This window comes from Mandrillus leucophaeus, unplaced genomic scaffold (assembly GCF_000951045.1).
Source record: "Mandrillus leucophaeus isolate KB7577 unplaced genomic scaffold, Mleu.le_1.0 Scaffold139, whole genome shotgun sequence".
Taxonomy (NCBI): Eukaryota; Metazoa; Chordata; class Mammalia; order Primates; family Cercopithecidae; genus Mandrillus; species Mandrillus leucophaeus.
This window is the reverse complement of record NW_012101354.1, coordinates 1,305,201-1,317,771: the sequence shown is the minus strand read 5'-3', so window position 1 is coordinate 1,317,771 and position 12,571 is coordinate 1,305,201. Positions and strand designations below refer to the sequence as shown.

At 44.5% G+C, this 12,571-nt stretch overlaps 1 protein-coding gene across 1 annotated transcript in view; it reads left to right on the top strand.

Annotated features, from left to right (window-relative positions):
* Positions 1-12,571, top strand: part of PIP5K1A (phosphatidylinositol-4-phosphate 5-kinase, type I, alpha) — a 66,339-nt gene that overhangs the window by 29,790 nt on the left and 23,978 nt on the right. The window contains exons 2-7 of the mRNA XM_011973659.1: positions 4,028-4,062; positions 4,154-4,189; positions 6,561-6,641; positions 11,226-11,356; positions 11,803-11,920; positions 12,106-12,258. Coding sequence (XP_011829049.1) covers positions 4,028-4,062; positions 4,154-4,189; positions 6,561-6,641; positions 11,226-11,356; positions 11,803-11,920; positions 12,106-12,258 — 554 coding nt within the window. The remainder of the gene's footprint in view (positions 1-4,027; positions 4,063-4,153; positions 4,190-6,560; positions 6,642-11,225; positions 11,357-11,802; positions 11,921-12,105; positions 12,259-12,571) is intronic.

Below are 12,571 nucleotides of genomic sequence, written 5' to 3'. Positions count from 1 at the left end.
CCACTGCACTTTAGCCTGGGTGACAGAGTGAGACTCCGTCTCAAAAAAAAAAAAAAAAGCTCAGATTAAGAAGTTTGATTATCCAAACTTGTTTTGTTTTCTTCTGTGGTATTTTTTTCCTTTACTTACATTATACAATCATCAGATGCACGTGAAGTAGAGAGAATAGTATAATGAGCTTCCATGTACTTATCACCTAGCTTTTTTTTTTTTTTTTTTTAAGACAGGGTTTTGCTCTTTCGCCCAGGCAGGAGTGTGATGGTGTGGTGTGATCTCGGCTTACTGCAGCCTCCGTTCCCTGGGTTCAAGCAATTCTCCTGCCTCAGCCTCTAAGTATTTGGGATTATAGGCGCCCGCCACCTTGCCCAGCCAATTTTTTTGTGTTTTTAGTAGAGATGGGGTTTCACCATGTTGGCGATTCTGGTCTCGAGCTTCTGACCTCAGGTGATCCACCTGCCTTGGCCTTCCAAAGTGCTGGGATTACAGGCGTGGGCCAGTGTGCCTGGCCTATCACCTAACTTTGATAGCAGCATTTTGCCAATCTTCTTGCATCTATACTTCATTTTTCTACCTCTACCTTCCTGGAATATTTTAAAGCAAGCCCAGTCCTCATGGGATTTCATTCCTAAATACTTCAGAACGTATTAATACACTTAAGGAATCTTTTAGAGGTGAGGATGGGAGAGTATAATATAACTACAATAGTAGTGTCACATCTATAAAATTAATATTTAACTTTTCTTCTCAAAACTCTTTTCTCAGAAATGTCTTTTTATGGTTTTTTTTTTCTAATCAGCACTCAAACAGGTTTCGCACATTATATTTGGTTATTTCTCCTGAAATCCTTAATTAAAATAGTTTCCAAACCCTGTAGTATTTTTTGAGGAACAAATGAGATATATTTGTAAGTTTCCAAAGTGTTTATACAAACATAAGTTGTTCGGTCATAGGAGAGAAATAACGTTTCTAAAAATATATCAGCATTGCAGTTTAGTGTTAATAGTCAGCATTAAAGAGAAATGAGAGAATGTGGAGATGCCTGAGTGATGGAGAAAAAAGCAGGAATAATTTTGCATTGAACCGAGGCTGAGATATATTAAAATTGAGCCAGCGTGGAGAAGCTGGCCTAGGACCTTCTCTGTAGCATTTGTAGCCAAGCTATCAGCATTTATAGCCAAGCTATCACCTATATACCCACTCTTGGATAATAGGTTCTCCTCTCTTATCGTACATGCCACACTTCCAAGTGTGGACTGATGATAATAAAGACATTCAAATAATGCCCTTTGAGAGTTTTGCCTTAGATGGGGGGCTGCAGGTGTCAAGATTCTCAGATAAAATATTTTCTTCTAGGGAAGAATAAACTTATAATGCTGTCTCCCTACCCAAAATGATAATGATATATATAAATCATGGGTATGGATTCCAAAATGATAATGTATACCTACAGTATTTTTCACAAGGACACTAGAAAACATTTTCTTTTGAACAGTATTCTGGTTTTATCCATAGGGATGAATCTCATTCTCTTTAAAAATTGTCTGGCTAACAGCCAGGTGCAGTGGTGCAGGCTGATAGTCCCAGCGACTCAGGAGGCTGAGGTGGGAGGATCACTTGAATCCAGGAGTTTGAGACCAGCCTGGGCAACATAGTGAGACCTCATATCTCCAAAAAAGAATAATAGCAAAAAAAAGCAAAATCAGCTGGGCATGGTGGTATACGCCTGTAGTCCCCACTACTCAGGTGGCTGAGGTGGGAGCATCACTTGAGCCTGGAAGGTAGGGGCTGCAGTGAGCAGAGAGATTGCACCACTCTACTCCAGCCAGGGTGACATTGTGAGACCGTGTCTCAAAGGAAAAAAAAAATTAATATATGTGTGTGTGTGTGTGTATATATATATTTTTTTCCTTTTTTTGGATTTAAAATAGGTATGATATTTTTCTCTTCTGTTCCTTGGTAGGTTGGATCTCTGCTGTATGCCACAGGGGCAAAACTTTAGGCAAGGAAGAAAGTAGTAGGTCTTGTGTCCTGATTCTGCTCCTCTCTTTGTCACTTGGTCTGAGTATTATTACTTAGACTCTAATAGCATCATCATTCTGCATACTCTTGGAATTAGTCCCAGTTTTGCAGTCGCAGATAGCTAAGCAGTTGGCACCAAAATTCCATGGAGCAACATCTTCTTATCTTTATTCTAGGTACTTTGCAAGAGTGTAGCAGCCCTAGAGCTACATGTTTGTGTGATAAAACTAGGAAAGGTAGCAAAGGAGAACTTTTTAGGGAGTAAGAAAGCTTCAAAGCCACTCTACATTGAAATTACTTCTCTGCTTTTTTTCCCTTGTTTAACTTTATTCAGTGACTTTTTGTATACAGAGGAGCTTACTTTCTGGGTGGTAACTACGAGACTAGAAGCAGATGCTGGCTATTGGTTCTACCTGGTCTCTTTTAAACCCTTTCCTCTGGGTTAAAAGAGGAGAGGATAGGCCAGGCGCTGACCAAAGAGTCTAGAATCAGCATTTTTATTTTCAACTGAAAGCATGCAGAGTACCTCATTGAGAATCAGATTCCATAGTTGCTAGTGTGTACAAGCATGTGGGTATGTTGGGGGATGGGACAGCTGAGGGTTTTGGCAGGAACCGTATTCTTTGAGATGATGATTAGAATTTCACGAAGGTCTACGTAAATTGAAAATTAAACCTTGCTGTGAGCCTAACTTTGCTCTTGTGGGCACGGTGGCTCACGCCTGTAATCCCAGCACTTTGGGAGGCCAAGGCAGGTCGATCACGGGGTCAGGAGTTCAAGACCAGCCTGGCCAAGTTGGTGAAACCCTATCTCTTCTAAAAAATGCAAAAATTGGCCATGCGCAGTGACTCACACCTGTAATCCCAACACTTTGGGAGGCCGAGGCGGGTGGACCACCTGAGGTGAAGAGTTCGAGACCAGCCTGGCCAATGTGGTGAAACCCCATCTCTGCTAAAAATATAAAAATCAGCCAGGCGTGTGGTGGGCGCCTGTAATCGCAGCTACTCGTGAGGTTGAAGCAGGAGAATTGCTTGAACCCGGGAGAAGGAGGTTGCAGTGAGCCAAGATTGTACCATTGCACTCCAGCCTGGGTGACGAGCAAAACTCCGTCTCAAAAAGAAAAAAAAAGGCCGGGTGTGGTGGCTCACGCCTGTAATCCCAGCACTTTGGGAGGCTGAGGCAGGTGGATCACGAGGTCGGCAGATCGAGACCATCCTGGCTAACACGGTGAAACCCCGTCTCTACTAAAAATACAAAAAATTAGCCAGACGTGATGGCACATGCCTGTAATCTACTCAGGAGGTTGAGGCAGGAGAATCGCTTGAACCCAGGAGGTGGAGTTCACAGTGAGCCGAGATCGTGCCATTGCACTCCAACCTGGGCGACAGAGCGAGACTCTGTCTCAAACAAACAAAAAAAAACGGGCGGCAGAGCAAGACTCCATCTAAAAAATAAAAATAAAAAAAAAGGGACAGGTGCGGTGGCTCATGCTTGTAATCCTAGCATTTTGGGAGGCTGAGGTGGATGGATCACTTGAGGTCAGAAGTTTGAGACCAGCCCGGCCAACATGGTGAAACCCCACCTCCACTAAAAACCCAAAAATTAGCTGGATGTGGTGGGAGGCACCTGTAATCCCAGCTACTCGGGAGGCCGAGGCAGGAGAATCACTTGCAGTGAGCTGAGGTCATGCCACTACACTCCAGCTTGGCAAAAAAAGAAAAAAAAAAGTGATATTTCCCAGAGGAAATATGAATATTTGAGTAAGACAGGGGGCTAGAATAAAAATGGAATATGCACAAGGCCTATGTGAGTATGGAGAAGGAGAGAGGGACATATAAAATTGCTATCCAAAAGGATCTGGTATCACTGAGCAAGAGGCAGGAGTTTACACTCATGTTTAGTTTGACTCAAACTCTGATGCCTTCAGTGTGCTTGATAGAGATGTGAATGTGTGATACACTCTTATGATTGTGTGTGTGTGTTTTTTTTTTTTTTTTTCTCCTCCTAGCAGCATCTGGAATCAAGAGACCTGTGGCACCTGAGGTGAGTTTCATATTGATACAATGGTTACTAAAACTTTAATTCTGGGATAGAAGGAACCTGTTTATGACATTTTTATTTTTTATCTACTTAGGTCTTGGAAGCTAAACAGGATTCTTACATCTCATTGGTAGGCTAGAAATTATGCAACTCAACTTTTATTGTAGTTTATTTTAAATATTAACAATATCTCACATTTATTGAGCATTTTAAATGTACCAAATGCAACGTGTACCAAAAAGTAAATACGGTACCTAAGTGCCCTTTAAGATATTCTTATTTAATCCTGCGAACAACTACAGTGAGGCAAATACTGTTATCTGTTTTACAGATGAAGAAAGTGAGGATTACATAGTTATTAAATGGGATTAGTAAAGCTGGGATTCAAACCCAGGCAGTCTGACACTAAAGCTCACTTTCTTAGTTTTGCTGTTATGGCCTCCTGATTACATACCTTCGATGAATATGAAGAACTTCTTTGAGCTATGCAGAAACTATTAGTTTCCCAAGTTTCTGTTTTTTGTCCAGAATATCATCAGTTTGCTCAACTTTCTTCCCATGGAGTATTTCCTAACCCTCTTCTCACTTCTTGCCTCTCCCCTGGGTTTTGTGAAATGGGCCTCAGAATGCAGGCCCTTTTGACCTGGGACTTGAAGCCTTCTCTCAGAACATCTTCCAGCATCTGTCAGGTGACATACTGAGAGTTTTCTGGTACTAAGGGCCTTGGCTGAAGGAATAGAACTTGAATATCAGGTCTTAAGATTGGGACATCCAGCCAGTCACGGTAGCTCATGCTTGTAATCCTAACACTTTGGGAGGCTGACGTGGGAGGATTGCTTGAGGCCAGGAGATCGAGACAGGCCTTTGCAACATAGTGAGACCCGGGTTCTACAAAAAATAAAACGTTAGCCAGGTGCACACCATAGTCCCAGCTACTTGGGATTGCTTGAGCCCAGGAGGTTGAGGCTGCAGTGAGCCATTATCACACCACTGCCCTCTAGCCTGGGTGACAGAGACAAGACCCTGTCAAAAAAAACCCTGTGACATCCTGTTTCCACTGGTCTCTCAGCCTTCTGGCTTATTAACTTAATGCATATTGATATCATGAAGAGTAATTTCATGTCTGTTGCTCTGGCATCTTGGCTCTTAGGGATAACGTTCTAGCTTTCTAGACTGCTGTACTGGTTTACTCCCTCTCTTCTTTCTTGCCTTTTTTTTTTTTTTTTGAGATGGAGTCTTGCTCTGTTGCCCAGTGTGGAGTACAGTGGCTGGGCTTGATCTTGGCTCACTGTGTCCTTCGCCTCCCAGGTTCAGGCAATTCTCCTGCCTCAGCCTCCTAAGCAGCTGGGATTACAGGTGCACGCCACCATGCTCGCCTAATTTTTGTATTTTTAGTAGAGACAGGGTTTCACCCTGTTGACCAGGCTGGTTTTGAACTCCTGACCTCAGGTGATCCCACCTGCCTTGGCCTCCCAATGTGCTGGGATCACAGGTGTGAGCCACTGCACCTGGCCTCTTTTCTTTTCTTTTTTTTGTTGAGACAGAGTCGAACCCTGTTGCCCAGGCTGGAGTGCAGTGGTATGATCTTGGCTCACTGCAACCTCTGCCTCCTGGATTCAAGTGATTCTCCCACCTCAGCCTCCTGAGTAGCTGGAATTACAGACGCATGCCACCACATCAGGCAAATTTTTTGTATTTTAGTTGGAGATGGAGATTCACCATGTTACCCAGTCTGGTCTCAAACTGCTAGGCTGAAATGATCCTCCCCACTTGGCCTTCTGAGTAGCTGAGATTACAGGTGCATGCCACAGCACCCAGCTATGTTTCTTTCTTTCTTTCTTTCTTTTTTTTTTTTTCCCTGAGAGAGTCTCGCTTTGTCACCCGGGCTGGAATGCAGTGGTGCAATCTCACTGCAACCTCCGCCTCCCAGTTTCAAGCAATTCTCTGTCTCAGCCTCCCGAGTAGCTGGGATTACAGGTGCCCACTACCGTGCCTGGATAATTTTTGTGTTTTTAGTAGAGACAGGGGTTTCACCATCTTGGCCAGGCTGATGTTGAACTCCTGACCTCGTGATCCACCCGCCTCAGCCTCCCAAAGTGCTAGGATTACAGGCGTGAGCCACCGCACCTGGCCATCGCCCACCTATGTTTCTGCTAGTATTTAAAAATACTCACCTTTGGTTGGGTGCAGTGGCTCATACCTGTGCAGAGTCTCAAAAAAATAAAGAATAAAAATATTCACTTTTATTTTCTGTGTCTTCTGAGGACCAAAGGGAAAATATGTGTCCTTTGGAGTTTTCTTCTGTGATATTTTAGCCACTTAATTCATTGGGAACCAACATTATAGCTGTATATTTGTGTGGGATAGATCTTCTGAAGGTTTTGTAAAATGTTTTTAATCTAGAAAGAGTATATTGTTTCAGTTTATTTTGATACATCATTGTGGTAGCCATTTGGTATCTTACATGGGAATTTGTATTACAGTCTTGACTCTTCTTCTAGGTGCCTTATGCCTCTGGCATGCCCATCAAGAAAATAGGCCATCGAAGTGTTGATTCCTCAGGAGAGACAACATACAAAAAGGTGTGTCTGGATGGAACCTTCTCATCTTACTCCAGGAGCTCAGCAGCTTACTCTGGGAACTCAGTCTCCTTGAAATTACTCTCTACATACTGACTGTCCTGTTTCTTGGTATCCTAAGCTTTTGCGCATAATACAGCTTAGACTTTAGAATTTATTTCTCAAAGGGTAAATTGTCTCCTTTGTGTATATGAATGTTTAAATGAGAATTTTTTTGGCTGGGCACGGTGCCCCAGGTCTGTAATCCCAGCACTTTGGGAACCCAAGGCAGACAGATCATTTTAGGCCAGGAGTTCAAGACCAGCCTGGCCAACATGATGAAACTCTGTCTCTACTAAAAATACAAAAATTAGCCAGGTGGCATACGCTTGTGGTCCCAGCTACTCGGGATGTTGAGGCAGGAGAATCGCTTGAACCTGGGAGGTGGAGGTTGCAGTGAGGTCAGATTGTGCCACTGCACTCCAGTCTTGGTGACAGAACAAGACTCCATCTCAAAAAAAAAAAAATTTTTTTTAGTGAACAAATCTGGCTTTGGTTGCTATTTTACTGAGCTGAAGAAACTGGGTTTCCCTGTTAGGTGTAAATATGTAAGAAGGCCATGAAAACCATTCTTATCTTACCATAGGGAGCCATGTCTCTCACAGTCTTTCTGTCTTTTTCTCCATTGCTGGATATATATCAATAGAGGGCCAGGTCCCAGCCCAGCCTGTTTATACAAATATAGGCAATAGGTCAGATTTTTTTTCCTCTTTAATTTTTTTTAGAGCCAGGGTGTCAATCTGTCACCCAGGCTGGATTGCAGTGGCATGATCATAGGCAGGTAGCGGGAGGCTTCTGTAACCTCCGACTCCTTGGCTCAAGTGATCTTCCTGCCTCAACCTCCTGAGTAGCTGGGACTACAGGTGCACACCACCACATGTGGATAATAAAAAATTAGTTTCATGAGATGATCTCACTGTGTCGCACAGGCTAGTGTCAAACTCCTGCCCTCAAGCATTCCTCCTGCCTAAACCTTCCAAAGTGCTGGAGTCACAGGGGTGATTGACCATGTCTTGTCTCCTTTTTTTCCCCACAAAGACAGTCATTTAGCTGGCGAATAGTACCTAGAACATCTGCTTTTTTGAGCTCTGAATATCAAATGGACTGGAAAGGAGCAGTAATAGTGAAAAAGTGGAAAGTGAGCTGGTGAAGGGAAAACAGAAGCATCCTGGATCCTTGAGGGATCCAAATTCTTGAGTTTTGGACTAATTTGCAGATGGTTTAGGCTTCCTGAGGGACAGTGTTCAGTCTCCCATTTAGCATCTGTAGTTTGTCTGATATGGGGTGTGAAGATTTCTTGGAGATATATTTCTGGCCTATGTAAATTTTGTGTTCGTTCTCTCTTTCATTGTCCCAAGTAGCAGAGGTGGACTGACTCATTCTCAGTCAAGGACCTGACAGTCCCCAGAATGGGCTGTGAGGCTCATGCCAATTACTTTTACTGAGCTCTTCATTAAAAATTTTTTTTTTTTTAAGAAATGGGATCTTGGCCGGGCGTGGTGGCTCAAGCCTGTAATCCCAGCATTTTGGGAGGCTGAGACGGGCGGATCAGGAGGTCAGGAGATCAAGACCATCCTGGCTAACACGGTGAAACCCCGTCTCTACTAAAAAATACAAAAAACTAGCTGGGTGAGGTGGCGGGCGCCTGTGGTCCCAGCTACACGGGAGGCTAAGGCAGGAGAATGGCGTAAACCTGGGGAGTTGGAGCTTGCAGTGAGCTGAGATTCGGCCACTGCACTCCTGCCCAGGCAACAGAGCAAGACTCCGTCTCAAAAAAAAAAGAAAGAAAGAAATGGGATCTTGCATTTGGGAGGCCGAGGCAGGTGGATCACCTGAGGTAAGGAGTCCAAGACCAACCTGACCAACATGGCAAAGCCCTGTCTCTAATAAAAATACAATAATTAGCCGGGCACGGTGGCGGGCATCTGTAATCCCAGCTACTCGGCAGGCTGAGACCTGAGAATAGGTTGAACCCGGGAGGCGGAGGTTGCAGTGAGCCAAGGTTGCACCACTGTACTATAGCTTGGGCAACAGAGGGAGACTCTGTCTCAAAAAAAAAATAAATAAATAAGAGAAATGGGATCTTGCTCTGTTGCCCAGACTGGAATGCAGTGGGTGCGTTGATGGCTCACTGCAGCCTTGAACTCCTGGGCTCAAGCCGTCCTCCTACCTTAGCCTCCAGAGTAACTGGGACTATAGGCCTCAGCCACCACATTTGGCTTATTTAGCTTTTTTATTTTACTTTATTTTTTTCTAGGGAGTTTTGCTCTTGCTGCCCAGGGTGGAGTGCAATGGCGTGATCTCCACTCACCGCAACCTCCGCCTTCTGGGTTCAGGTGATTCTCCTGCCTCAGCCTCCCCAGCAACTGGGAGTACAGGCGCCCGCCACCACGCCTGGCTAATTTTTTTTTGTATTTTAGTAGAGACGGGGTTTCACCGTGTTAGCCAGGATGGTCTCGATCTCCTGACCTCGTGATCCGCCCATCTTGGCCTCCCAAAGTGCTGGGATTACAGGCGTGAGCCACCGCGCCTGGCCAGCTCTTTTTATATGTTGAATATTGAAATAAAAAGATGAGTTTCTATTCTAACTGGGGAGGCAGACACTTAAAAACAACAGTAATAATTTATTTTCCTTTGACCTATTTGTACATTAAGAAAACTATTTGTAGGCTGGGCGTGGTGGCTCACGCCTGTAATCCTAGCACTCTGGGAGGCCGATGCAGGCGGATCATGAGGTCAGGAGATCAAGACCATCCTGGCTAAGATGATGAAACCCTGTCTCTACTAAAAATACAAAATATTAGCCGGGTGTGATGGCAGGCGTCTGGTGTCCCAGTTACTCGGGAGGCTGAGGCAGGAGAATGGCGTCAACCTGGGAGGCGGAGCTTGCAGTGAGCCGAGATCACGCCACTGTACTCCAGACTGGGCGACAGAGCAAGACTCCGTCTGAAAAAAAAAACAACAAAAAAACAAACAAAACTAGTTGTAATTTAATGCCCATTGAGGACCAAGTAGAAATATAAGTAATGTCTGGTGGAGGTTGGGGATGAGGCAAATAGAGCAAAGCTGTCTAATCAAAGTTTCTGCGATGATTGAAATGTGCTGTATCTGTGCTATCCAATATGGTAGCTAAAAGCCACACTTGTAAGACTGAGGAAATAAGTTTTAAATTTAAATTAACTTAAATTTAAATAGCCATGTGTACCTGGTTGGTACTGTTATCAGACACAAAGGTCTAGATGATGCGATACTTTCCCACGGGCTTGGAATCCTGGATTGTAAGAGTGGGGCTCTTGCATTTGTGTTTTGACCGTAGTTTGATAATTCTAAATCTGAATACTACTCTCAGAAATAATTTGTCTTTCATGCTTTCTTCTTCAGTTAAGAGCTCTTTTACCACACTGTTGTCCTTTTGTTTGAGACAGTCTTGCCGTGTCACCCAGGCTGGAATATAGTGGTGTGATCTTGGCTCACTGCAGCCTCCACCTCCCAGCTTGAACCAATTCTCCTGTCTCAGCCTTCCGAGTAGCCAGGACTACAGGTGCATACCACCTCACCCAGCTAATTTTTGTGTTTTTAGTAGAGACAGGGTTTTACCATGTTGGCCAGGCTGTTCTTGAACTCTTGGCCTAAAGTGATCTGCCCACCTCCGTCTCCCAAAGTGCTCGTATTAGAGGCGTGAGCCACCGCACCCACCCCACCTTTTTGTCCTTGAGACACTAGTCAGGCTCTTCCTTAGAGGACTAAAGTTTCTGCCACCAGGCAGTCAGATCAGAATATTAGTTAATTTTAGGGCTGGGCATGGTGGCTCATGCCCGTAATCCCAGAGCTTTGGGAGGCCTAGGCAAGTGGATCACCTGAGGTCAGGAGTTTGAGACTAGGCTGACCAACATAGTGAAACCCCATCTCTACTAAAAATATAAAGAATAAGTAAGGCATCATGGTGCATGCCTGTAATCTCAGCTACTTGGGAGGGTGAGGCATGAGAATCGTTTGAACTGGGGAGGCAAAGTTTGCAGTGAGCTGAGATGACGCTGCTGTACCCATTCCAGCTTGGGTGACAGAGCGAGACTCATTCTCAAAAAAAAAAAAAAAAAAACCACAAAAAAACCCAGGAATGTTGGTTAATTTTAGTTACATTCTATATCAGATGAAGGAAATGTTTAGAGGGCTCCAGATACACTCTGGGGGCAGAAACCTTAGGAGTGGGAACTAACAATGTTCTGTCAATACTATGTGTCTTCCAAATACAGATATGGAACTCTTGTTTAGGTGGGCCAACAGGAGCACCTTGCCTAGCTGAGGCTGGCTCAGAGAGTCCAGCTTTGCTACTCTGTATCCTCACTGTCCTTCCAATCTTTACTAAGCTTAATTGCAGAGTACAGCATAGGGATGGGGAGACTGGATTGTCCCAGTTTTATCTAAACTATTGCTCAGACTAAAGGACATTTGTTTTAAAGTGTTTCTTCTAGCTTCTCCCTTCTGAATTTTTATTGTTATGGTCCTACTTATACTAGGAATTTTCTTCTAATTTCTCTTGTTTCTCAGACAACCTCATCAGCCTTGAAAGGTGCCATCCAGTTGGGCATTACCCACACTGTGGGGAGCCTGAGTACCAAACCAGAGCGTGATGTCCTCATGCAAGATTTCTACGTGGTGGAGAGTATCTTCTTCCCCAGGTAGAGTTTAATGTTCAGGAGCATGTCCTGGAAATGTGGCCTTTTCAAATCAGCCCAGGGCAGTTTTAGGGGTTCAGGTCTGACAGTTTAGGCATGTGTCCAATTCTTAACCTGGTTATAATCAGGGTGTTGTGGGACTAGAGAGTTCGGAGAGCAGATGCTATCCTCTAGATGCTTCCATTAGCCTCTGTCCTATGGATTGACCTGTAAAAAACAATCTCATGCATTGGATAGGAGGCAGTATGATTCCTTCTTATTCTTATGTCTTGCTGTCCATGCTGTGCCATTGTCTCACTAAGTAACTCATCTAAGGGCCCTGATTCTCTTAGGAAGAATGTATTCCCCCACTCCCCCGACCATGAGGTGACTCTTGAGTGTCTTTGCAAGGTAGATTTTCTGGATGATAGGGACTGGCAAGTTATGGCTACCTCTGTTTAACCCCACAGTGAAGGGAGCAACCTGACCCCTGCTCATCACTACAATGACTTTCGTTTCAAGACCTATGCACCTGTTGCCTTCCGCTACTTCCGGGAGCTATTTGGTATCCGGCCTGATGATTACTTGGTAAGCATCTGGATATCAGGACCCTGTGACTCCAGTATCAGAGGGATATTCCCAAAGGAAGGCCCCTTTTCTCCACAGTCTCGCTCTGGTTTTTATTTAGAAAAGAATTGCGTCTGTAGGTGATTTTTATGTTGGACAAGGCCCTGATGTGTCTAAATCTCTTAGTTCTTCTCTGTTTGCCCCAGTATTCCCTCTGCAGTGAGCCGCTGATTGAACTCTGCAGCTCTGGAGCTAGTGGTTCCCTTTTCTATGTGTCCAGTGATGATGAGTTCATTATTAAGACAGTCCAACATAAAGAGGCGGAGTTTCTGCAGAAGCTGCTTCCAGGATACTACATGGTAAGGCAGAGAGAATCACTGTCCACCTGTGCTGCCCACTTCTGGGCAAGACTAGGGAGGTTGTCTTCAGCAGGGTAAAACTGTCAGCACTTCTATCTTAAGAACGTAGTACAGGCCGGGTGCAATGGCTCACGCCTGTAATCCCAGCACTTTGGGAGGCCGAGGCAGGCGGATCATGAGGTCAGGAGATCAAGATCATCCTGGCTAACATGGTGAAACCTCGTGTCTACTAAAAATACAAAAAATTAGCCAGGCGTGGTGGCAGGGGCCTGTAGTCCCAGCTACTTGAGAGGCTGAGGCAGGAGAATGGCGT